Below are 24,705 nucleotides of genomic sequence, written 5' to 3'. Positions count from 1 at the left end.
GGGAGATCCTGATGTCAAAAAAACCCACACAAAAAAAAAAAAAAAAGGAGCAGGGCAGTACATGCGGGGACAGCACGTACCAACCAAAACTGAAACCTGGCCAGCTGGAGCCATATTCTGGCTGCTGGCCAGGCTCTGAGAGGTGGGAAAGCCTGCTGGGGCCAGCCCAGTGCTGACCCTAGCCTCCCTTACCCTACCTGGGGTAACTTGCTGCACACCAGAGGGCAAGTGGCACAAGCATTCCCTAGGAACAAGTTAGGAGTGGCACAAGGTGTTCTGCTGCTAGTTGCTCCTGGGGAAACAAACATCCATGCTTGCGGGGATGTGGCCATTTGGTTCAACTGGAGCACTCATGAGAATGAAAGAGCAGGATTTGTCTTCAGAATGGCAACTAATAAAAACAGGATTTGCCCAAGTACCTAAGAGGTGCATAATTACTGTTGCATTCCGTTTTTCTGATAGTAGGACTTGGACAGGTGCAGAAGAGGTGAAAAATAGGACTTTTCTGTTTAGCATATCATTCCTTTCCTAAGTAGGATGTCAACCACTTTTGCAATAAAGTAGTATTTTCTATCAAGAGTGGTCTTCATAATCTGATGAAAGGGACTTGTCAGAAGTCTTTCAGAACACCTGACTCAATATCTCTGCAAAATTGCAGTTAATCCTGCCCTATTCAGAGCAGACTCTAAACACAGCTAGTTTTTCACACCCTTCTGCTTTACCACCAAGCAGCCTGGGTGATCTCAGTGATATTCCATGGTATAAACCTGGTTAAGGGCAAACACTTTGTAAGAAGAAAAAGAAAGAGCAAGACAACCAGTTACCAGATGAGCTGAGGTACCCTCCCCTGCTCTGGACAGTGGTGGACTATAGTAGGATTTGGAATCACTAAATGAAGGTTGACCTCTCTAGATAGCATGACTTCTAAACATTTGAGGGATTTTCAAGTTCTGTATTTTAAGTCAGTCTAGGTCATGGTTATCTTGAAGATCTAGGCATCAGACACATAGATTAAGGATACAACAAATCATTAATCCAGATTCACAAAGGGCCTGTTTATTTACTATACTGAAAGTATGGTTTTGTCCCAGTTTCAGTATAATTATCTGATTTCCTCTTCCTTCTTCATGGTCACCTTCCTTTTCCATAATTTAAAGAAGTGTGGGATTTAACTGATTGTCTGCTGGGCCCACAGCATTTTGGTAGTAATGTGCACTATTCGATGGATACAAAAGAGAATCTGGACATTACAAGCCTCAGAGCAACCTACTACTGTGCAATCTGGAACCCAGGAGTCCACTGAATGTCACTCTGTGCTTGCTCCCTTTAGGAAGCATTATGCCACAACATGATGCAGAGTCCAATGGACATTTGCTTTTGTTGGGTTTTTTGAGGGGAAGTAAGAGTTATTGCCTGATCAAAAGGGAGAAGAAAGTTAGTAGACAAGAAGAGATGATCTTGAGCAAAACCTTCACTTTACTATTGCAACCATCCAGAACAGAGTAGAGGACAAAAGATGGTAGAATCTGGAGATAGTGAGTATAATTGGCTAGATTTCTCTGTCTTTTTACCCTAAGTCCTGCAGCTGACCTGACTGCTTAGTGTGTTGCTTCCCTATGAATGGACCCAGCATACAAAAAGTCTCCTGTGGGTTGTCAAGGCAGCGGTGAAGGGCTAACAGCTGCTACAGAGCAACTGAGTTTCTCTTTTACTCAAGTTGGGGAGATCTGTGTTTGGAGGGGATGCATGTCAGTCAGATCTAGGGACTACAACTGGACCCTTGATTGTTTCCTGATATGAATTATTATGTTTGGAAGGTGCCAAGAATTGTGTGGGTATACTAAAACTGGAATCCCTGCAGCAGGTGAATGAATGCAAACTAATAATGAACAGAGATGCAAAAAATGTAGGACTTGATCCTGCAAGATGCTGAACATTTTGGTACTAGTTTAGTACAGCATCTAACCATATGCACCTTGAGCAAATGCAAACAGTTGCTAAGGAGACATCTATTGACCTGTTTAAAATTAAACATACACTGAAAGTTTTTGCTAGATTAAGTCCAGAGTATGAAGCACTCTACAGGATGAAGCCCACAGTGTTTGTTTAGTGAAATAATATTATTTTTTGTATAGATATGAGAGTGACAGAGAAACAGAGACAGAGATTATTTGGAGAGCTTTCCATTTCAGACATTAAAAAAATTAGGCTAGGCTTACTTTAAGACTTAGTCAAATTGCCCCATAAATGATTTTCTCTATAATCTAGGTGTTCATATTTTTATAGTGTTGCAATCTATTCCGCTACTCTCTGTAAAACATAACATTTTATACGGGCATGTAGAAAGACTTAAAATGGCTTTCTGCTTTAAAGCCTGGTATAAATTACAGAGTTTTACCAGTGAAGCTTTGTAAGGAGTTGAGGGAGTTTGTATGTGGAATAGGCATAATATTTCTGTGCTCCAAAAAACAAACCAAATTAGCAAGAATTGTAAAGGGGAGCTGAGACTAGTAAAGCTTAGTTAAGTCTGACCAGTTTTTACTTTCTACATTAGTACCCTTCGTCTAAATGTCTTCTTCTAGCACTTCTAAATGTTTTTCTAAGTGTCTTTAGACCTTTGGAGCCCCCATTCCAATATGACCAGAATAAGTGGTCCAAAAGAAACAAAGCTGCATAGACTCATTTCTTGCTTTCATGGGAGTGGTGAAAGAATGTTGCAGTTTTCTATTTACTCTCCTTTTGCTGATGCTCTGAGCCCTACTAGTAGGCTGTAAAGGAAACTGTGTTCAGCTCTGCTTAACCAACTGAAGTGAAAAAGGAGGACAGAGATAGAGAGTGAAAAGGCACTGCCAGATGTGAAGTTCCCTGCTGTAACTCCTGGTGCTTTACAGGCAGTGCTGTGAGTTATAGTGTTCTTCCTAAACCAACAGACATTGGCTATTGGATCTGGGGGTTTGGGGATCAAGCTCCAGTTTGGAGTGCTTTGTGTCTGCAGCTGCTTTCCCCTAAGCCCTGCCCCTCCCCAGCTCCAGTGCTGTCTTCAGAATGAGAGGATGAAAAGGGAACAGAGGGCACTTGATCTAGGGTTTGCCCAGCCTGCACGGGTGGGTGGGGCAGGTGGATTTGAGCCTGGCCACGTCATGAGGGTTCAGGCTGTTGTGCGATTGTACACTTTTAAAGTGCTCTGTAGCCATGCACTTGTCAGTGCATAGCTGTAGACTGCTTCACGGGCCTGACTGTGACAAACTGTCACTTCTGTCAGTGCCCAAAGATCCTACAAAACCACCTTCAATAAGAGAGATATACTGGGTGCATCTACACGTGTGCTTTACCGTAGATTAGCTTTGCAGTGAAGCAGCACAGTCTACATGTGTGCTGATATTAGGGCACAGTAAATTAACTCTGTGGTAAGACAGCACTGCTGGGGGCAGTACTATTCTATGGCGGAGTACTCTGCGGAAATGTATGTGTAGATGGTGGCAGGGCTTGGCTAATCTCCTTAACGATTACTTTGCGTTGGTCTTCCATCAGCCGAATGGGATCACCCTGCCTGACAAGATGCAGGATCACCAGGGGAAGGGCTAACATAAACTTATCATTGTTGTGTATCTTGTGAGGAAACGCCTTGAGAGGCTGAACATCCACAAATCAGCCGGCCTGGATGGGATGCACCCAAAATCGCTTAAAGGAACTGGCTGACATCATAGTACAGCCAACGGTGAGGATATTCGAGAACTTGTGGTGCTCGGGCGAGGGACCTTACAATTGGAAGAGGGCCAATGTAGTGCCTATCTTCAAGAAAGGGAGGAAGAAAGATCCAGAGAACTACAGGCCAATCGGTTTGACCTCAATCCCCGGAAAGGTCTTGGAAAAAAATCATCACGGAAACCCTTAAGAACAGGCTAACAGAAGGTAATATTCTATGAGATAGCCAACATGGCTTTGTTGTGGGTAGGGTCTTGCCTGACCAATCTCATTTTCTTCTATGATCAGGTGACGCATCACCTGGACAAAGGAGAAGCGGTAGATATTATATATTTGGACTTCAAAAAAGCCTTTGACTTGGTGTTCCATGACATCCTCATGGCAAAACTGGCTAACTATGGCCTCAGCAATCTCACAGTCCAATGGCTGGGGAACTGGCTCCGTGGACGGACCCAGAGAGTAATAGTAGACGGAACCAAATCAACATGGCACATGGTGACCAGTGGCATCCCCCAGGGGTCTGTTCTCAGGCCTGTATTCTTCAGTGTATTTATAAATGATCTGAACGCTGGTGTCAGAAGTGGACTGGCTAAGTTCACTGACAACACCAAACTATGGGGAAGTGCAGTCACCCTAGAGGATAGGCTGGCAATCCAGGCTGACCTTGACAGGCTTACCAGGTAGGCAGATCAAAACCTGATGGCATTCAACACTGAGAAATGCAAGTGTTCCTCCCTGGGAGAAGAAACCCACACCATACTTACAGGCTTAGCAGTGCTACACTTGCTAGCACCACAACTAAAAGAGACTTGATTGACCATAAGATGAACATGAGCCACTAATGCGATGCCACAGCCAGCAAAGCAAACAAAACTTTGGCTTGCATCTACTGATGCATCTCAGGCAAGACCCAGGAAGTCATCCTCCCAATTTACTTGGCCTTGGTGAGGCCTCAGCTGGAATACTGTATCCAGTTTTGGGCTCCATAATTCAGAAAGGATGTGGAGAAGCTTGAAAGAGTTCAGAGGAGGGCCACATAAATGATTAGAGGACAAGAGTGCAGGCCTTATGAGGAAAGGTTGAAATCCATGGTACTCTTCAGCCTGGAAAAGCGTAGGCTCGGGGTGACTTAGTGACAGCCTATAAGTACATAATGGGTGTGCATCAGGAACTGGGAGAATGTCTGTTCACCAGGGCACTCCAAGGGAAGACATCATCCAATGGTCACAAACTCCTGGAAGACCCTTTTAGGCTAGACATAAGGAAAAACTTATTTTCTGTCCGAGCCCCAGGGCCTGGAATAGACTCCCTGTGGACGTGGTGCAAGCACCTACTCTGGATACTTTCAAAAAACACTTGGATGCCTATGTTGCTGGGATCATTTGACCCCAGCTGACTTCCTGGGGGCTGGACCCAATGATCTTACGAGGTGCCTCCCAGCCCCAATGTCTATGAAATCTATTAAATCTATGAACACAACACATTCTCACCAATGCCATTGTAGAGGCTAGGATATGGAGCAGCACAAAAGTTGTTACCTGTTTGTTGCTCGATAGGTAGAAGAAAAGCTGAGAATGCTAGCAGAGGTTCTGGTGAGGGCTCAGGGCAGATAGCTGCATGTCTGGGGTAGGGATGAGGTTGCTGGGATAGGCAGGTATTAGGAGAGCTGGTCTGGGTAGGTGCTGTCTGACTAATGGGTTACTAAATGCTGCCTGTCTCTGTGAATGTACCTGGAAAAGTAAGTGGGTGCTAGATGAGAAATACCAGTATGATGGGCAGGAGTTTCTCAGGTCTTAGGTTCTAAGGTGCTAGGCCCTGCTGCTTTTGTTCATGCTCAAACATTTGCACAACACTGGATTTAGCTGTGGAGCTGTAAAAGGCTGTCTGCAGAGTAGGAGCTACAATATACCCTATGGCAGCTCTACAGTTTCACAGCATAGGTCCAGAGGGTTTCCAGGATATTTCTATGGGGGAGGGGAAAACATTTTTACCTCTGAGTAAGTGAAATGATCACCTCTGAGAATAGTTTAGTGGCAGAGACGTATACACTCAGACACAGTCTGGCCTTGGCAGCTGAGAAGGGAGAAATGGTATTCAGCGGGGAACTGGCAACTGAGAATATAGGGCAGTAGGGGCCAGCCTTTTTCATAGGCATGCACAAATTAGCTCTGCTCCCTCCCACAGTGATATTCTGATTTCCTTCCTTTGCCTAAGCTGCTGCTCTGCTTTCTGCTTCCTGACATGTGCTCCCTTACTGATCTGCTGCTTTGCTTTCTGCTCCCTACCTTACTGCCACTGTGCTGTTTGTCCTTTCCCACGTCTGTCATGTACCATACACAGAGACTGCCCATGCCACTTGTGGCACACATAACACAGGTTGGCTGCCCTGGGTATAGGGGATGTCCTTTACCTCCCAATACTGTTTTATTCTCTTCTCTTTTCCCTCAATAGGAAAGACCAGTTTGTTTTCTTTAGCACATGTGTGGGTAATTACTCTCCTTAGTTTCTCTCTCCCTCAACACCTCTACTCCCTCTCATACTACAGGATCTGTTTTCTGAGAACTCACCTTTTTGGTACATAAAAGGTGTGTCTATACATGCTATAACTGTCCCTGAATAAATGAGGAGCTTATTGCTCTGGAGTGTATTGCTCCTGGGTGCGCTATTTGAATGTGCACCCAGACCAATTAACTCTGGAGCAGTAAGTTCCAGTTTATTCATGGATAGCATGTGGAGCCAGGTTGGAGCAGCCCCTGCTAGCAGGAGACCCCAGGGGTCAGCCTGCCAGCCTGGGGCAGCTCCCCCTGGCTCAACATGCTGTGGAAGGATTGGCTGGGGCCACAAGGATGCTTCAGTGCAGGGCTAGCTGGCAGGCAGCCCCTGCACTGAAGCATCCTTGTGGCCCATGTAGCCCTTCCAGTGTCTACACATTTGCTGCTGCAGAGGAAATTAGTTTACTCAAGCCTCACTGGAGTGCACATGTAGACACCAAGATGTTTACTGCGCAGCTAATTAGTCTATTGCAAACATGCCCAGCAAGCACATATGAAAACAAGCAGCGCAAGAGGAGCACCACTCAGAGAGGCACCGCTTGTTACTTACAGAAATAAACCCACAGTTGGTGCTGCTGAAGACCAGGCAAGGCAAAAAAAAGTACACAGAGCAGTAGAAATAACTGATTTTTGGTTCAGCCACCCAACCAAATACAAATTTTAAAACTTTCCTTTAGGGTGATCCAAATTATTTTTTTCTTAAGTATTGGTGAATCAAAGCAAACTGGAGATGAACAAAACATATTCTTTGATCCAAAATTATTTCCTTTAGTTTCATTTTGGCATATTCTTTAACAGTCTCTCAACAAATGTTTAATTATTTATTATATGCATAACAGCTTCAACAGGAAAGAGGAAAAAGAGGGAGAGAGAAAGAGAAACTTGCCTCTGAATAACCTATAGCTTAGGGGTTAGGGCATTCTTACTGGAGGCAGAAAGCCCCTGTTGTCATTTCCTTCTTTGAATAAAGCAAAGAGGGGTATGAACCTGAATCTTTCATATTATGGTTAGTGTCCTAACCATTGGATGATATAGGGGCAGGTGACAACCAAAATGTCTTCCTTGTTTTTGTGAATGGGGCCTAACTTCCATAAGTTTGCCATATCCAAAACATTTTCATTTTTTTCAGCAGAATCTCTTAATCAAATTTTCCATGAATTGCAAATGCTTTTAGACTGACAGAAACTACATTTTGGCAAGTAATCTATTCACTAAATAAAAAAAATCCTGCCCTACAGTCAGGCCATGTGCTAGTATATTCAGGTCATCTGGAAAAATTATGGAAACCACTTTTCATTTGATCCAATCACAACAGGGTATATAAAAATAGAATGTGCTTCCAATTATAAACACTTTCCCATTACACTATTTCTGAAAAATAATAGTAAAGTTAATCAATGTGATCCATCCATGAAGAGTAAAAAGTATTTTGTGTTATTTTGGGGGAAAAGTGAAAAATGCAAAGACACTTTCTGCTGGCTGTGACAACTCCCTCGCTTTGGGCCTCTTAGACTAGTGTAAACAACATAATTCCACAGGCTTATTTTCAATTTACACTGGTGTAAAAAGGAACAGAATTTGATTCATATTATTCTGTACTTGACTATGGTGCAATGGACATAAATTGATTTAGAAAATTAAAATACTTTCATAAGAAACTATGTCTAAAGCTAAAACAGAGAGATTAAATCTTCCCCAGCTATGGGAGAGCAAAATACCATGAACTCTGAAGATGCAAACTTCGTCTCACTGGGTACCAGTACATGAGTGCAGAGACTGCTCCAACACACTGTAATTACTGTACTCCAGCAGCCTCCCATGTCTCATGTATTAGTGTCCCTGTGCTTCAAAACGGCAGTGAGGTCACTTGAACTAAAACTCATTGAACAAGCTTTAGTTCAAGTGCCCCCGCCACCATTTTGGAGTGCAGGGACACCAATACATGAGAAGCTGTGGCACTTTAATTAGAGCTGCTCTTTGAGCCAGTTTAAGTAAAGCTCAGCCTTCTCTCCTCCCACCCCCCAGTTTCTAGAGCATATGTAAAAGTGCCCACTGATGTCAGCAGGAATTTGCCACTGGATTCAATACAGCCAGGATTTTCCCCCATGTTTCCAAAACAGCATCTCTTCCTGGGTGAGAGAAATAATGCAGCTCACAAGCTAGCTTATCTGATAAAATAATAAAAGGCAAACTAGCCTTATTCAGAATACAGCAAAACCAGCTGCCAGAACTCAGATCTATGGGGGCAATAAAATGCTAGTATTTGGAGATTCCTTTTAGCAAAAGAGCACTTACCTGTAATCATACTTAGAGCTGACAGACATGCTAAGGCTGGGATATCAAGGTTAAGGCTCTGTAAGTTTAAGGAAAAGTCTTTAATAGAGTCGAGCCACTCCCCAAATCCACGAAGGCACTGAAGTCTATGAAGGACAAGTCCATTGCAGAATACAAACTTATCTTCAGCAGTATCAGACCTCAGATAAATAATATTAAAAAAAACCATAAGCACACATCTTTCACAATAAAGCAAACATACGGTCCTGAGATACCCATCATTTAAAATCCAACACAAATTATTATGAGACGTATGTGGGTATCTATGTTTGACAATACACTTCTTCCTTGGGGCAAAAATACAACAAACAAGCTTCTTGCGTTGCTTACTTTGAAGAGTGATAAGCCTGAGGTTAACTATAGTGTGTTGTAGGCTAATTAGTTAAGATTTTTGGTTCTGCCCGAAAGCATAAGCAGAAGATTACATGTGACATAAACTACTTAATGCTGAACCTAAAGAAAACAGAGTGTGTAGCTTTTGAAAAATATAAAAATAATAAGAAATAAAGTAAACAGAAATTAGTTGCCTTCAGTATTTCCTCCCTTGCATATCCCAAATTTCAAAGGGTCAATAAAAACAATATAATGGAGAATACATATACTATATAGGTTTCCCTCCCAATTTAACATGGGGGAAAAAAGACCCTCTCCTTACAATCAAACAAGACACAGTGGGGGATAGTGTGGGCAGGCACCTGCTGTAGCTCTGGCCTCAGCCTGGTGTTGGGGCTACAGCTGGAGCCACAACTGCAGCTGCCACCTGCCCCCTGCTGCCTCTGAGCAGCCCACCACTCCTTCCACATGGCCCCCAGTTCTCCCCTCCACCCCTTCTCCCTTTCTCTCCCCCTCTGTCACACTTCTTACCTTTGTTCTGCACTGGCAGGCTCCCTACTGCAGCCTGGGGCATGGAGCACAGCTCCAGCCTGGCCCAGTAGCAGCAGTGCACAGCCAACATAGATGCTACTGGGCCAGGCTGGAACAGCAACGTTAGCTCCATGCCTCTGCTATGGGGCCAGGCTGGAGCTATGCTCTGTGCCCTAGGCTGCAGCAGGGACAGAGCCTGCCGGTGCAGAGCAACGGTAAAGGGAGGATTTGGAAGAGCAGGCAGTGGGGAGAAACTCTGGGTGGTGGGGAGATGGGAGGAAGAGGGAGCAAGCACCTGAGGCTGTGGGTGGCAGAAGCTGCATAAAGCGGGGAGGAGGAAGGAGCTTCAGGGGTGGGGGGTAGGCACAATGGGGGTAACTGGGGGGAGGGCAGGGACAGGCAGCAGGGGGCAAGCTGCCTGCCCCTCTTACTGCCTGTCCCACTGCCTCTCCACTGCTTGCGTCCCACCACTCCCCACTGCCTGCCCCATTACTGCCCCCCAACTTGCCCTACCATGTTCCCTCATACTGCCTCTCCCACTGTCTGTCCCCCAGTGCTTGCCTCATGAGTGCCTCCCTCATCACCACCTGCAGTAGTGGGGTTGGGGATGAATTAAAGATGATCCTCCAGTAATCAGATTCCATACATGGAAAATTATAAAAAAAATTATAAATTTTCCATGTATTGAATGTAATTCTTGGGGATCATCTTCCATTCAGGGTCATCTTATATTAGGTAAATATGGTGCATAAACACTTGATTGAAAGGCACTTTGTGCTGTAACTTTTGTACTTTACACAAAGCACTTAAAGTTACAGTGTGATCAAAATTAACATGTTCTGTGTTTGATGGTGGAGGCTCAGAGCCTCCATGCACTGGCCAAGGCCAGGTGGCAGGGGGCACTGTTGCCTCCATGTACAGGCCTAAGGCCAGGAACATGTTGACAGCAGCCCATACCTGGCTGCAGTGTTTGGAGCTGGGGCCTAGGGGGGTGGGTGGGGGGAATATGAGTCCCTCTGCCTCACTGTCCCAGGCTGGCTCCCACCCAAGACCCCACCTGAGGTAGCTGGGCCAGGCCAGCATGGGGTAGGGGGACAAATTCCATCCCACCTCCCTGCCCCAGCTTCCGGCACTGCAATCTGGCAGGGCTGCTGTGAACATGCTTGTGCCAGGAGCTAGGGTGGGGAGGGGGTGGAGAATCTGAGCACCTACAGTGCGCTGGCCTGGCCCAGCTACCCCAGGTGGGGTGTTGTGAGGGGGTGCTGGAGTTGCAAGGCATAGATTTTGTATTTCTTCCCCCTTACATCAGCTCCTGGCACCGCAGCCAGGTAGGGATACTGTTAACATGCTCACATTGGGAGCTGGGGTGCGAGCCCGCCCGCCCTCCCTTTCCTTTCGTTGTACAGGGAGCAGACTTTGTGGCAGCCCCAGGGCTGGGACTGGGCTGCTTGCATGACCACCAGCTCAGCTCTGCAAAGGCACATGGGATGGGGCAGAATTGCCCCAAATTAACCCTCACAGGGAACCTGTACGCAAGTTCCCTAAGGAACTCTGCCTTAGAACACCTTCAGCTAATAACTGATTGAATGAGGGTTAATTTTTCATGCAATTGGCCATTTAAAAAGTGCTCTGCAGCTGTGAACAATTGTTATGTTATGGCTGTAGAGTGCTTTTAGCGGCCTCATCACGTGAAAAATGTAATTTCTGTAAGCACCTATAGAGTAGGCTATAATCCTCAAAGCAGAAAATCTCTTATGTTAAAAAAATGACAGGCCGTCTGATTACGGTCCAGCACCAAAAAAGAATACTTGTAACCCATGTACATGTTTATCTTGACTCTAAAAGAACAGGGGTGTAATTCAAAACTCCAGCCTGGGATTTCTCTGCAACCCTCTTAGGTAAAATATTGCTAATGTCAGGCTGATAACTACTATCTTGGTCTATAAAACTACTTTCGTATTAAGAAGACAAGCAATCTGAACAGGGTTTTTAGTCCCTTTCCAAAACAGTATTTCATTATGTCAATGTAGAAGGAAAAGAAAGAAAAAACAAACAAAAAAAATTAGATCACTGCCCTACAGATGCTTTTGCTCTGTCCTTATTGATAAGTTCAAAGCAATTTTCATTAAAAGCGTATCAGGACAAGCTGTGATTAAAAGTGGAGAAGAAAAGTTGGTAAATCCAACAAATGGAATCACATTAGTAAGAACAACATTGGTGTGTTTCTTTGTAAAATATTTTCTTAGTTTTCTTAATTTGTGTCACAAATTGAATGCAGTATTCTATGAATACATATCTTTTGTTGTTACTCAATGAGGTCTATTTTCACAAATGAGAAAATTAAAGACATTGCTATAGTAATATTTCTAAAATACATACTTTTATAACAATTTAAGATGAAATAATTTTGAATAGCAATTACCTGATGGAGAGTCTTAGTACAAACAGCTCCAAAAAAGCTGATTCTATGAGTAACGTCTGATCTTCCTTTGGGAGGTCAGTAAATCCTGGAATTTTTTCTGCCCAGCCCCTGGATATGTCAATGGAGGCAGTCAGAAGATCATAAAACTGTTGCACATGTTCTGCATCTGTGCCTGCAGCAGCTTGGTCAGTGGAACAGTACTAAAATGAAACCCACAGAAACAAAGCTAAGTGTTTTTAAAGTATGCCACAATACAGCCCCAACACACCCAAATGTTTTCTGTGAGGCCCTCAAAGGCAAAAACAGGAGGATATATTATCAAAGAAATTATAAATTGGTTTTATAGCAATATAGATATATACCATCTATTTCTCTATATCTGTAAGCATTTTCCTTTTAAAACATGTAGCTGTAGAATTTTAATATGTATATATTTATAAACATCAAAATCAATTCAAATAATACAATTTGAGAATATCTATATATTATTAATAATAAAAAACCAAAATCTAGTTGATGGATAACTTTTAAAAGTGGAAGGGAACAGGAATTTGATTTAACTTATTACAATTTTTAAAATGAGAAATAATTCCCCTCTGATTAATTTTAGCTCTGTATATTGTGAATACAGATTTCTTCTAATTCTCCATTTTTATCTGACTGTGACAAGAGCACATAGGATATTTTTTTATCTGACACAGACAGCATAAATGACCTTGAATAAAAAATAAAAAAATTTGATACAAACTAAAACAATTGGCCAAAATCAACCCTTATAAAATCTCATCTTCCAAAGAGAGCCACTTTTAGGTTCAGATGAAGAACCTGTCATCATGTTAACATGACCCTCATTGCAGTAGACAACTATCCAATAGCCCCAGCTTATCCCAGAACTCCCCATTCCTCCTTCTCCCTAATACCTCCTACTTCCTTGTTTTCACACCCAAATTTAAATCTAATACACAATGTCTAGACTTTTGTCATAGGCCCTTATTTCTATGGGAATTCTGCACTCAAGTATGTTGTCAGTCAAGCCCTCCAAGACGCAGCTTGCATTCCTGAAGGTTCTCCGAAATGATTACTAGGAACAAAAATAATATTCTTCCTTGTACAGGGCCCGATCTTGCCTCCAAAAGCTGTGCACAGAAGGAACTTTTTCTGTGTGGGTTTTCCAACGCCAAACAGGACTGCTGGAGAATGGTCACTTCTGTGGTACTACCAATATCCACATAGGGTAAGGTGATGCATGTAAAGCAGGGAATGGGTGCACCCTATGTGGGAGAGAGTCCATGGAGGGCCTACCGAATGATCTGTGATAAATTCCTCTTGCTCCCTCTGGTATCTCTGTGAAAGGGCATGCTCTCAACCAGAGAGACCAGAGAACAGAGGGGAAAAAAAGAAGGAAGGAAAGGAAAAGAAAAGTTCTAAATTTGTTGTGGCTGTAACTTGTCTGCAGTCAATAGAATTACACAGGGGATAAATTTGGCTCTATATTTTTTTAAGTATCCCTTAAGGATAAGAAATTTACCTAATTGGAATACTAATATAGGAAGTGAAAATTCTATGATTTAAATGCTACGCTAGATAATGTGAATGTTACATGACACTCTACAGTGCCATATTGTAGCAGGGTTATTAATTATACTGAATACACTTTTAATAATTGTAGGCTTTTCTTAGATTCATTTTTAAAATTTCAATAACTTAATCTACCCCACGAGAGCATTTTTAAGGAGAGAAAATATGTAAATTATATTTCCTACATTTGAACTGACAGAATATGTCATTCTTTGCTACAATGACATGTTACCAAAAAATAGCTGAGGCAACCAATTAGAGCCAAATTCTATAGTTCTGACTTACGCACAAAACGTTCTGAACCCTGGGAAAACATATGCAGTTCTTGAATGATTGTCCCATTGAAAGGAATTGGTATGTGACCTCACTCCCACAACAAAATAACTAGTAAGCATGGCCTTATTGAGGCAGCCAGTACAGAACAGGGGGACCATTCTGCATTGCTTGAGGTGGCAGCATAAACTGGTGGCCTTTGAGACAAAATCAGAAGAGGAAGCCCTCCCTCACCTCCCTGGCTAGAGCACTCAGACATCACAGGAACTCTGCCTGTGGTTGCTGCCAAGTTTCCCTAAAGAGGGAGTTGTGAGAGGAGAGGCTTTATTTTATGTAGAAAATGTGTGCAGGATCTGAAACTCTGATTCTATAGAGAGAGATCCCGCACTAGTTTTATGATCTCCGGCTCATGTCATACCTCCCTGAATTCCTATAGTTGCAAAAACAGGGAGATGGCCTCCTTGGATTTCAAGAGGAGGAGCCATGATGACTTTTCAGGGCATCTCCATTTCTGCGTTAGTAGGCCTGAGACTTGCTTAATTTCTGACCTCTGCATATACCTAGTGGGAGCAGATTATTGCCCCATTTCACCCAGTTGTGGTACAAAGTAAATAGGATTGAATAAGAGCTTTAAGATATGGTGCTTGAATCTTAGCTCATGTATACTGAGTAAGTCTGAACTTCATGGAATTGTCCCAGTGAAACAGGTGTGAGACCTGAATATGGCTCTTGGCCTTTAAAGAGTTCATAAAATAAATTCTCTTCCTAGTAACTGCTTTTTGAAACCAAGTATCTAAATATACCATTACTGTATCCTGGTAAAGTAAAATTAACCCTGAAATTAAGAGTAGAAATGTTCTGAACAAATTCCAATAAGATTTGTTTTGACATCCCTGGATTATATTATTTTATATCATAAGGAGTTTTCTTTGTGCAGTATATTGGGGGAAAAATACACATTCTGTACTGAAAATCGTATAGCATTTTCTTACAGTGAACAAAACTCTACTTTGCTGGACATTCTAATAATTAAGGCCCTGATCCTGGCATGTATTTTTTTGTGGTTGACCCCCTAATCATGACCACAAGGCTACCCATATACACTGCACTGCAGGGTCAAGACTTAACTAACATACCTGAATTTAATCAGCACTTGTCCAGAATTCTAAAATGTGATTTTGAAAGTACACAGCTTATTTCTATTTTTATTGGTCTAATTTGTTAAAGCATGCAGAAAATTTCAAAAATATAGCTATTAATTCATGTATGTTAGGTTAATTAAAACGTTTTCACTACCAAGCAGTATAAACTATTTTTTTATTTAAAAGCAAAATTAGGTTATCAAATCCCGCCAACAGGCAATCAAACACAATTTTTAGATATCAAGCATAAGCTAATTTAGTGCCACCATGGATTTCCTTTAAATTTCTCTATAATCATAAAAATATCAACCATTTAGATGTATTTCCTGAAGAATTTAAATATTCAGTCAGTTGGAAAAAAAAATCACATAAGAACACAATTTTCATTCAGTGCTGTAATTGTTAAAAAAGTTATATTAATAAATATTTAGGGCTGAACCCTGCACTCACACATTTGCATAACTGTGCTGACTTGAGTAGTTTCACTGAGTTCAGTAGGTCTATGTCTGTGAGTAAACCTACCTACATTCAAAAGTGTTTGCAGGATCAAACCACAATTTATTCTGGGTAAGTCTGATTATATCAGTATATACCTACTTAATTCTCCCCTTAAAAATAATCATAGAAAACTGGTTTCTTAATAAGAATAAAACATATAAATGCTTTTATAATAAGTTTAGCTTGCAGAAAAGAATCTATAAAATGCCTGTAATTACTATCCTATCTTTCCAATTAAAAATAATAAAAAGTCTCTCTATATAAAATAGGATAGAATATATTTTTCCCTGTTAAGTACTACTTAATAACAAGTGATAAATTGGTACCATAAGTGACACGTTGATACAATTGACTTCTTTCCAGTCTCATACTTAGTAACAAGTAAGAAGGAAATTCTTCATGTTTTTCCTGAGCTGTATTTTTTTCTTGTTTTGAAATTACAGCAATACATTTTAATAATTACAGCATAGCATGTAGCCTGTTATCTACAAAAGACTGTGAAATGCACCAAAAATATGTATATAACAATCAAGGTTTAAAAATCTTACAAACATCTATATTATATGAACATGCTTTCCTGATTTAATACTTTTGTTTAATTTGAATAACTGTTCCACAGGCTTGAATTACTTCTGAAGAATATGCATACTATATTATGCAAAGTTCAAAAACCATTCCCATTTTTTAAATCATGGCAAAACTCACATTGACTTCAACAGGAGCAAAATCAGGACCTAAATTTCTGATTTGTTTCCACAACCAGATATAGATTCATATGATACATATATCTGAGTATAGCTATATTCAGATAGCGCTAACCCATATATCTGAATTTGACAAATATGAGTTAGGTTTTCCAAACTGGAAACTAAGGTTGTAAGCCTGCAACTGTAAACACTGGGGTGCACCTCTTCACAGCAGTGATTAATGGGGCTGGCTGTTTCAGTTACTACTTTATCTAACTAATACAGTTTATACTAAATCATACTCATTGTTAAATAAAAACAAAATGTTGTATGCAAAAAGAAAAAAGAAAAACATACTCTGGAGTAATCAAGCTCTCTGGGTGTGGAGTCAGTTAAAGCTCGTACGAGGGCATTTATCATACTGACTGGAGGAGAAGGTGGGGATGGCTGAGAAGGTTCCTGCTGTAAGGGGCTCTTTGGTTTGGAAGGCAGCCGGCCTCTTCTCCCTTTCAAACTATCAGTGCGGACAACTAGTTAAAAAAGAAGAAAAGAAAATCAGTCTGCAATGACTGCAGCAAATAGATACAAGTCAAACAAACACCATGTTAGTTTTTAATGTTGACTAATCCAGCGAAACCAGCCATTGCTTCAAGTTAAACATATATCAGACACTGCCATCTTTAATTGCGCATAAATATAAATATAAATAATATTATACAAATGGTATTAAACTCATTTTCATAGTCATTAACATACCATCTGAGTGACAACCTTCTTATATAGAATCTAGTTGTGTTACTACATTTCTAAGTTTTACATTGGGGGTTCTCACCCACTGATGTAAAAGTCTTAGACTCAAGTCTTCTCTCAGAAAATGCCAGCTCATAGCTTGCATTCATTTTTTGACTACAGAAAAGCAAAAGAGCAATTCTCCCACTGCAAAGAACTCAGAAAGACCACAACAGGTCAGAATGGTTTTGACACAATGGATTTCCAATTTGAAATTTCTGGGTTTATCTTGTGAAGCATGTATAGGTATCTGCAGACCTAATAATAGTGCTAATATTGCCTAGCATTCTTAAAAGTATCTCATGGCATCTGAGGGTGCTGCAGTACACTAGTTGAGAATCACTGTTTTACGTAGACATGCACATGCACATGCACAAACACACAAATTCTATTACTGAAAGAAAACTTGAATTTGAAACACAAATTTTAATACTGCTACTGTTTAGATCCCTTTTGAAGAATACTTAACTGAAAAGATTCTTGGCTTCCTCAAAGCACATCACAAATGATATGCCTGCTTAAATAATGCTAGATTATTCATGTGAACAACGCTGAATGGGACTACATACACATTCATATTACTCACTTAAGCACTCACAGAACTGGAGCCTAGGGGTAAAATCTTGCATCTATTAAAATTAATGATAAAACTTATTTAGCTACATGGAAGCATGTCCTCCTGAGCCTAGTGGAACATAGTCAAGGCATCCCAATTTCTGTAACCAGTGGCACACAAGGGAGTGATATGGCTAGCATCCCATTCAGCCTCCTTTTATTCCCCAGCTTAGATCAGGTATCCTCCGCACCAGCTATTATTTAGTATGAATCTGAAGCAGGTCTCAAACTCACATGATGGGAGGTAAAGCAAGACACCTTAAACCACTCTGCCCTCACCCCCAGTGGGGACAGGATAGGGCTTGATGTTCAGGTATGTAGTATAAAATGAGGTGCAGCCCTTGTCAAGGAGAGGATAGCAGTTAAATACAATGTAGCATATTGTGAAAGGGTTGAAAGGAGAAATTTACAGGGTATTTGGGAAAGAAACCATCCTTTCATGACCTTGCTGTTCTTGAACCTGTGTTTCTAGAACGTTCAAATATTGTAAGACAACTGCCTGGAAGAAAAAAATATATGTATCACCCCCCACCCATCCTCACTCATGCACTTAAGGAAAAAATAGGTTAGGGAGCTCACCCTTATAAAATTCATCATAGAATGCATAGACAGACAGATTCAAATGTCATATTTAGATATTTGTGCTAGCAATAGCAATGCTCCTTACCTTCTTTAACCATGCCAACACTGAGACACTTCTGAAATCGGCAGTACTGGCATCTGTTACGACGTCTCTTGTCCACTGGACAGTTTTTATTTGCCAGACAAACATATTTTGCATTTTTCTGAACTGTTCTCTGAGAAAATGCAACACAGAAGTAGTCAACTGATAGGTTTTTGAACAAGCTGGGACCTGACAGGATGTATTTTAATTACAATGTGAAAAGCGACAGTGCAATTCATATAATTAGATAAAATTAATTTCCTAACATGCTAGCCTGCAGGAAAAACAATTTTATTAGTGTTAGCTGCTGACAATGAAAATCATCTAGGATTGTTCTGAAGCAAGTCTCTGGAGACAGCCAACTTTGAATGATAAAATCATATCTGAAATTACCAGGTCATCATATCTACCTTTGGGGATTAGATTATCTCTGCTTTTAATATCCCTGTGGGAACAATTTTCTACTTGGTTCATTCCCCTGATTATTGCTGACCTTATTAAAATAAAATCAAAATGATCTGAGATGTACTTCTCTTGTTATCACTATTGTTAGTCAAATATCATAATACCTCGTTTTGCTAGCCATTAGCATTGAGAGAGATGAAAGCAAAAATACAAAAGCCACCTCAACAATACTTACTTAGTTAAGTCTATGGAAAGATAATTTACTCTAGGAAAAATGAATGGAGCTATATTCTAGTTATATATGCTTATCTCTAAAGTGAATGTTTGGTGGTTGGTGGAAGGGTTGGCCTGTTTTTATTAAAATCTGCATTATTGTATAAATGGTGTTTTTAAAACCTGAAAAGTAACTATAGATTTTCCAAAAAAGCATTAAGACTGGAAATAGAGATTGCTGTAATCAGTGCAATGTGTTTATATATTTTAAATCAAGAATATGTCAATAAATAATTTGATCTCAGCACAAACAAACAATTAATAGCACAGGCCTAAAAACACCAACAAATCAATGAGCACAACATTTTAAATTGAATTTTTCAGTGATACTACATTTATAGAAAAATGTTAATTCAGTCACAGTTGGTGTTCCTGGAGAAATAAAAGGCCACATCAAAAATAATAAAAATAAGGAATATAAAACAACATTTGCTATAACTTAAACTGCAAGTTATGTGTTATACTTGAAAAAAAATATTTAGCAGATTCAGGACTGCATCCTGTTCCCAGTTTAAATGGACTTTACTCTTAATTGTCTTCAAAGCAGGATCGGGCCCTTAATATCACCTACTCCAGGACAACTTTTGTTATATAATCTAACTGTTCCTAAATAACTAATAAATTGTGAGGGCAATGTAGTGTAAATGTATTATTACTGACAGCACTCAGTACAATAAAAAAAAATGTTGTAAACTTTCAGGGCCTGTTCCTGCTTCCTCAAAGCTAGTGGGAGCATACCCATTAACTCTGATGGGAAGAGGAGGAGCTCCTTACAAAAAGCAACTGACCAAATCACAGCTTTAAACTCAATACTCTAAGATGTATTTCACACTCTAAACTAAAGCACGCAATTTGTGCAGAGTAAACTGAGACCTAAAATTACAATCTGTTGAAAAATAAAAACTATTTCATACTCAAGCCTAAACCTAACTTTAAAAGCCAGCAAATGCACAGAATCTGAAAGTATCAACAGAAAAGTTTTCTTGCAGAGAACTCTGTGTATAAATTATGAGTGTCATTCTCCAGCCCCACAACCTTCTCAGTAAGTAACAGAGCTAATATGGAGGCACTGAACAATGCTTAGTCACTGCACTATTTGATACCTTAAACTCATTAGAATTAATTCTGTTCTTAAGCTAAGTAGTTGTAATGAGGCAGCAACTTCATAGAATTACAAATGTTCTGTTTTATAACATACACTGATCCAATCACCTCCTTGGTATGTCTTCATAGCTACATTTGTTTAGATTACTGGAATGCAAGGGTTTTACTATCACTACCAGCTAAATTACAGAGTGACTATCCAGATTTCTGTCTCATTTTAAAAGTATTTAATTTAGGTAAGGGACTAAGTCAATCCAGTATGCTGAGGCAGATTTATTCTGAAAAAGGCAGTCCCTGAAACAAGCGACCTGAACACTTCAGAAGACACTATGGACAAGACCTTGGGCTGGCATCAATTAGCCTACCTCCACTGATTTACCTCAGCTGTGCAGTGGTTGATCTAATTCATTAACTTCTACGGCAGGCATGATTTGGCCGCTTATGAACAGCCACCTGGTGTATACCCCACTGCAGTGCATGATGGGTCTGAATTCTTCACTTGCTGCTCCAGGAACCATTTCAATTCTCCTGGGTCACAGAGACAGACAGAAGCTAAACTGGATGGGCATATTTTGGGTGTGGGGCTGGAGTGTGTGTGTAATCCTCACCTTGAAGAAGCCTTTGCAGCCTTCGCATGTCCGTACTCCATAGTGTTGGCAGGCAGCATTGTCCCCGCACACAGCACAAGTGCCTTCTCCAGATGAGGAGCTCCTGCTAGGTGGGGATGGGAGGCCACTGCTGCTACTACTGCTCTCACCCATCAAGCTGGAAGCGGCTGTGTTGAGGCCCAGTGATGAGAAGGCTAAGGCGGCTGATCTCTTGGTGAGAGGGAGACCATAAGGGTGGCTCTCCATAGTGGCCTGGCTGGCAGTGGGTCTGTCGGGTCCAAGGGGAAGGCTCAGGGAGGCAGGGTCATAGCACATGTGGCTTCCAGATGCTGGCGTGTGAGGTGGTGAGTGCTTGAAGTGGAAGAGGGGGAAACGCGTGGGCACAGTCTTCATAGGAGCAGTGTCCATCAGGTGACTGGGGGCCATGCAGGTCTGTACAGGCTGCAGCGAGTGTGGAGGTTCATCCCACAAGGTTTGATGCGAGGGGAATCCTGGCGTGGTGGGTGTGGAAGGGGGAGACTGCTTGAAGTACATGGAGGTACTGGGCATCCCCTCATCTGTGGAGGGTGGCAGCGAGGAGTGATAGCTAGGCAGCCGGTTGTCTTCCATTTTTATGAGGGGCCTCTGGTTGGAGGAGGAGGAGGCAGATTGCATTTGGTACAAGCAGGAGGGCTTGAGCTCATAGTTGCCAGAATATCCTTCTATGAAGGTGCTGAAGCTGGGCAGGGAGGTGGTGGCAGCAGCAGCAGTGATCTCGGTGCTGCTCAAGTCCATGGTGAGTTTGGTATAGTCCGGGTTCATGATCTCTGAGCTGTACTCCGTGCCATAAGCATAAGTCTGAGCTGCATAATTCGAACCAGGTGGTGAAGGGCTATACTGCGCTTGCACACAGGGCATATCTGCAAGGGCAAAAGGGGCTATTAACAACAGGCAAGAGGCATGCTGAGGCTGCAGTTTGGGGTCACTACTAACTTCTTCCTTATCCTTTTATGGCAATTTCCTGCATTTCATGGAGCTAAATTAAATACCTCCCCTGGCCCCCTCCCAGAATATGGGAATTATAAATCACCTTCAAGTGTTTGGACTTTAATAAGCATATATTAGACACCATCAGGGCCACATCCTGCTCTCAGTTACACTGACTGAGGTCACTAGAGTTACTCCAGATTTATATAGGTGAAAATGAATAGAACCCAGCACAAGCTGCCCTAGATCTGGTGTTTAATATACATAGATGTCCACGAGAACTAAACAAGCAGCATGGGAATGGTATATAGCCCTACACCATAAAAATTTCATGAAGAGGAAAATCAGGCTATCAGACATACCTTTTATATGTCTGTGTGTGTATGCGCACGTACATGCACACATACGCATACACATACTTTATATACATAGAAATATATCTTTTAAAAAGGTGCACTGTGTCCAGCATATGTCTAAGAAAAACTGAAATCACTGTAGACGCTACAGAGTAGCTGTGAAGAGAAATTCATCTTTTTCATTTAAGGCCTTCAGAATACATTTGTAATCAGATAATATATGAGGGTGCTATTTTGCTGCTATTGTTAAGAACCCCTTAACATAATGAATTTTACTTAAAAGCTAATAGCGCTATATACATATAAATCTGCAAAAGGGTACCTAATATTTCCAACCCTACTTTTATGGGAGATCAAGGCAGAGGCTTACAATATTCCTTTTGACCTGTTAGTTATAAGAAACAATTGAGTTCACTGATAGTTAAAGTGATGAGTCTAGTAGCATAAAGGCTGACTGTGTATAGTTTATTTCTTTTTAGATCTTCTGCCGCTCCACTATTTCTGTTCTTCCTCATAAGAAATAATGTACCCAGTTCTGTAATCAATGTGAGGTTTGTCTGCATAAGCACTGCAGGATTCGAGGCCAGTATTTGCAATCAAAATCAAATGCCCTTGCTGAGTTTCACTTTGACAAACATTGAGGAAATAAAAATAATCCCTTTATCAGTTAGTGGAAACTATCGCACAGAAAAAAAAAATTAAGACAGTAAAAAAGCATTATTGCTCATGGGGAAAATGTATTTCAGAGTTAGGACTAGTTCATTTATTTAAAACTAGTATGATTTATATTTCAGAGGCACTTGATAAATAATTCACATAAAAATTTCTAGGTTTAAAGATAGCTGTTCACCTTCAAGAATAATTTGTTTTGCTTTGGTTTCTTAAAATGCTCATTTGAAACTATTGCATAATCATTACATTAATTTCTGTTAAATAAGCCCTGTTTTTAAATTCCTCCTCATTGTTTGTTCTGTGCAGGAACATATTGGAGCTAAGTAAACAGCTTTTCATTACTGTATTTTCATGTTAAGAGGACGCTTTGCTCTTTCTTTTTCACAGGAAAATGGAAAAGGTGAGAGAAAAGCATTCCTTATGCTTCTTAAAATTACCTCCTTTTAAAAAGTTGCATCTCCAAGTATTAAAAGAAAGAACCAGAGAAGGGAAGAAGGCAGGAGAACAAAGTCTTTACAGACTTCATCTTCAGCTTTTTATCTAGCTGGTCTCTGTATTAGCCTGTCCGTCTCCAGCAGAATGTGCACAATTAAATTAACACAAATTAATAAAGACAACTGGCTCCCTGTCAATGTGTGATGTCAAACATTTGGGGGTGGGGGATGTTTGTTAAAGGACTTTTCCTAGTTACTATTAAAGTGTTGAGAGTGGCAAAGCAAGTGGAAAAGAAACTCCTGCCATGCACCTCCAATGGAAATGCATTTAGTAATGCAGTTTAAGGAGCTGATAAATAATGGCCAGAGTTGACATGTGGACAGTGACCGTGGGGAGGAAGCCGGATTTTTCTGCTCGTGCTGGAAAGGAGCAGGAGCTCTCGCCCACTGATGTGCCATGCCTTTTTCTCGGCAAAAAAAATGTTCATCCTGCTTAAGAAACAAGGATGCCACGCAGGCGTCCGAGCCGACACGTCTAAAGTGAACTCTATTTGAAGAGCAGATAAGGAGGAAAGAGTTGAACTGCCAAGGCTCTGCTGGGATCAACAGAACTCCTCCTACTTTCTCTTTTCCCAGGGTTATCTACGCTCTGCTTCTAGCCCCGGCTTTTCCTTGCCACTTTAAGCGCCGGCATCACTTTCCCTCAAAAGTAAATACTCCGCTGCTTTCCTTCCCTCTCCACACCGAGCGTTTCAGGCGCAGAGAAGACGCCTTCCCAAACCTTTCCCATCTTCGCGGGGAGCCCCGGGCCCGCCTGAAGCGGGAAAGGCGCCGCGTAACGCGCCGAGGAGCAAGTCACGTCGTGGGAACCACAGCTGCATCCCTCAAAAAAATAAATAAATAAATAAATAAATCTTTGCGTCTTTTTGGATCGGGGCTGGCGATGCCCCCTCGGCCCCAGTCATGCCTGAGGCCAGGGCGCCCGCGGAGCGAAGCCGGACCCGCCCCGGCGGCCTCGCTTACGCCGGATCAAGTCCCGCTGGAGGAGCAGCGCCGGGCTGGGGCTCTTACCTGGAGGGTATCTTGCTCGCTGAATGGTGGGGCTGGTTGTCTGGACGGCGGAGGCGGCAGGGGGCGGCGGAGTGCGGGCCAGCTGGGACCGCTCTGCGGAGCCGGGACTCGGCGGGGGGCGCTCTTCCGACCCGGGCTCTGGCACACAGGACGGCGGTGTCAGCGCTGGCGCGGAGGCCGGCAGCTCGCAGGACCCCGGGCGCCTGGGCCCGCTCCTCCCGCGGCGCGCACCTGAGCCCCGCAAGCGCGCCGCACCGGGGCGGTAAATCACCGCCTGCCCCGCTCACCCCGCCGCCCGGCCACACTCCCGCCCGCCGCGGAGTTTCGGACCCTCCAGCACGGGGAAGCTCCCCCTCGCCTTCCCGCTGAACGCCGAGACCCAGCGCGTCCCGCCCCGCACATCGCCCCGCTGCCCCCGCCCGTCTCCAGGGCAGAGCGGGGGAAAGGGGAGGAATGCGGCCGGGGGGGGCAGCGCCGCCCCGGCCCGCCCCGCACTCCTGCAAACTTCGGGACTACTCGAGTCGGCCGCCCCAGCGCGGGCTTGGGCAGCTGGTCCCCGCCGCACCGTGACGCGGGGAGGGGCCGCCGCGCTGTCCCGCACGTGGCGAGCCGAGGTCGCCGCTGATTCCTGCCCCGAGCCGCGCGGGAAGCGGGAGGGCGCGCTCCCTCCGTCCCGCCCCGTCCCGTCCCGCCC

General features: G+C 42.5%; 1 protein-coding gene across 1 annotated transcript in view; it reads right to left on the bottom strand.

The window, feature by feature from the left end:
- NR4A3 (nuclear receptor subfamily 4 group A member 3) overlaps positions 1-24,274 on the bottom strand; it is a 30,909-nt gene extending 6,635 nt beyond the window's left edge. The window contains exons 1-6 of the mRNA XM_019539832.1: positions 24,012-24,274; positions 20,513-21,411; positions 18,126-18,255; positions 16,412-16,584; positions 11,878-12,077; positions 8,553-8,731 (exon numbers count right to left, since the gene is read on the bottom strand). Coding sequence (XP_019395377.1) covers positions 8,553-8,731; positions 11,878-12,077; positions 16,412-16,584; positions 18,126-18,255; positions 20,513-21,409 — 1,579 coding nt within the window. The 5' untranslated portion in view covers positions 21,410-21,411; positions 24,012-24,274. The remainder of the gene's footprint in view (positions 1-8,552; positions 8,732-11,877; positions 12,078-16,411; positions 16,585-18,125; positions 18,256-20,512; positions 21,412-24,011) is intronic.
- Between the last annotated feature and the right edge of the window lie 431 nt (positions 24,275-24,705).

This window comes from Crocodylus porosus, unplaced genomic scaffold (genome assembly GCF_001723895.1).
Source record: "Crocodylus porosus isolate Cpor-Errol unplaced genomic scaffold, CroPor_comp1, whole genome shotgun sequence".
Classification (NCBI taxonomy): domain Eukaryota; kingdom Metazoa; phylum Chordata; order Crocodylia; family Crocodylidae; genus Crocodylus; species Crocodylus porosus.
Note: the sequence above shows the minus strand (reverse complement) of the source record. Positions and strands in the feature narration are given on the sequence as shown.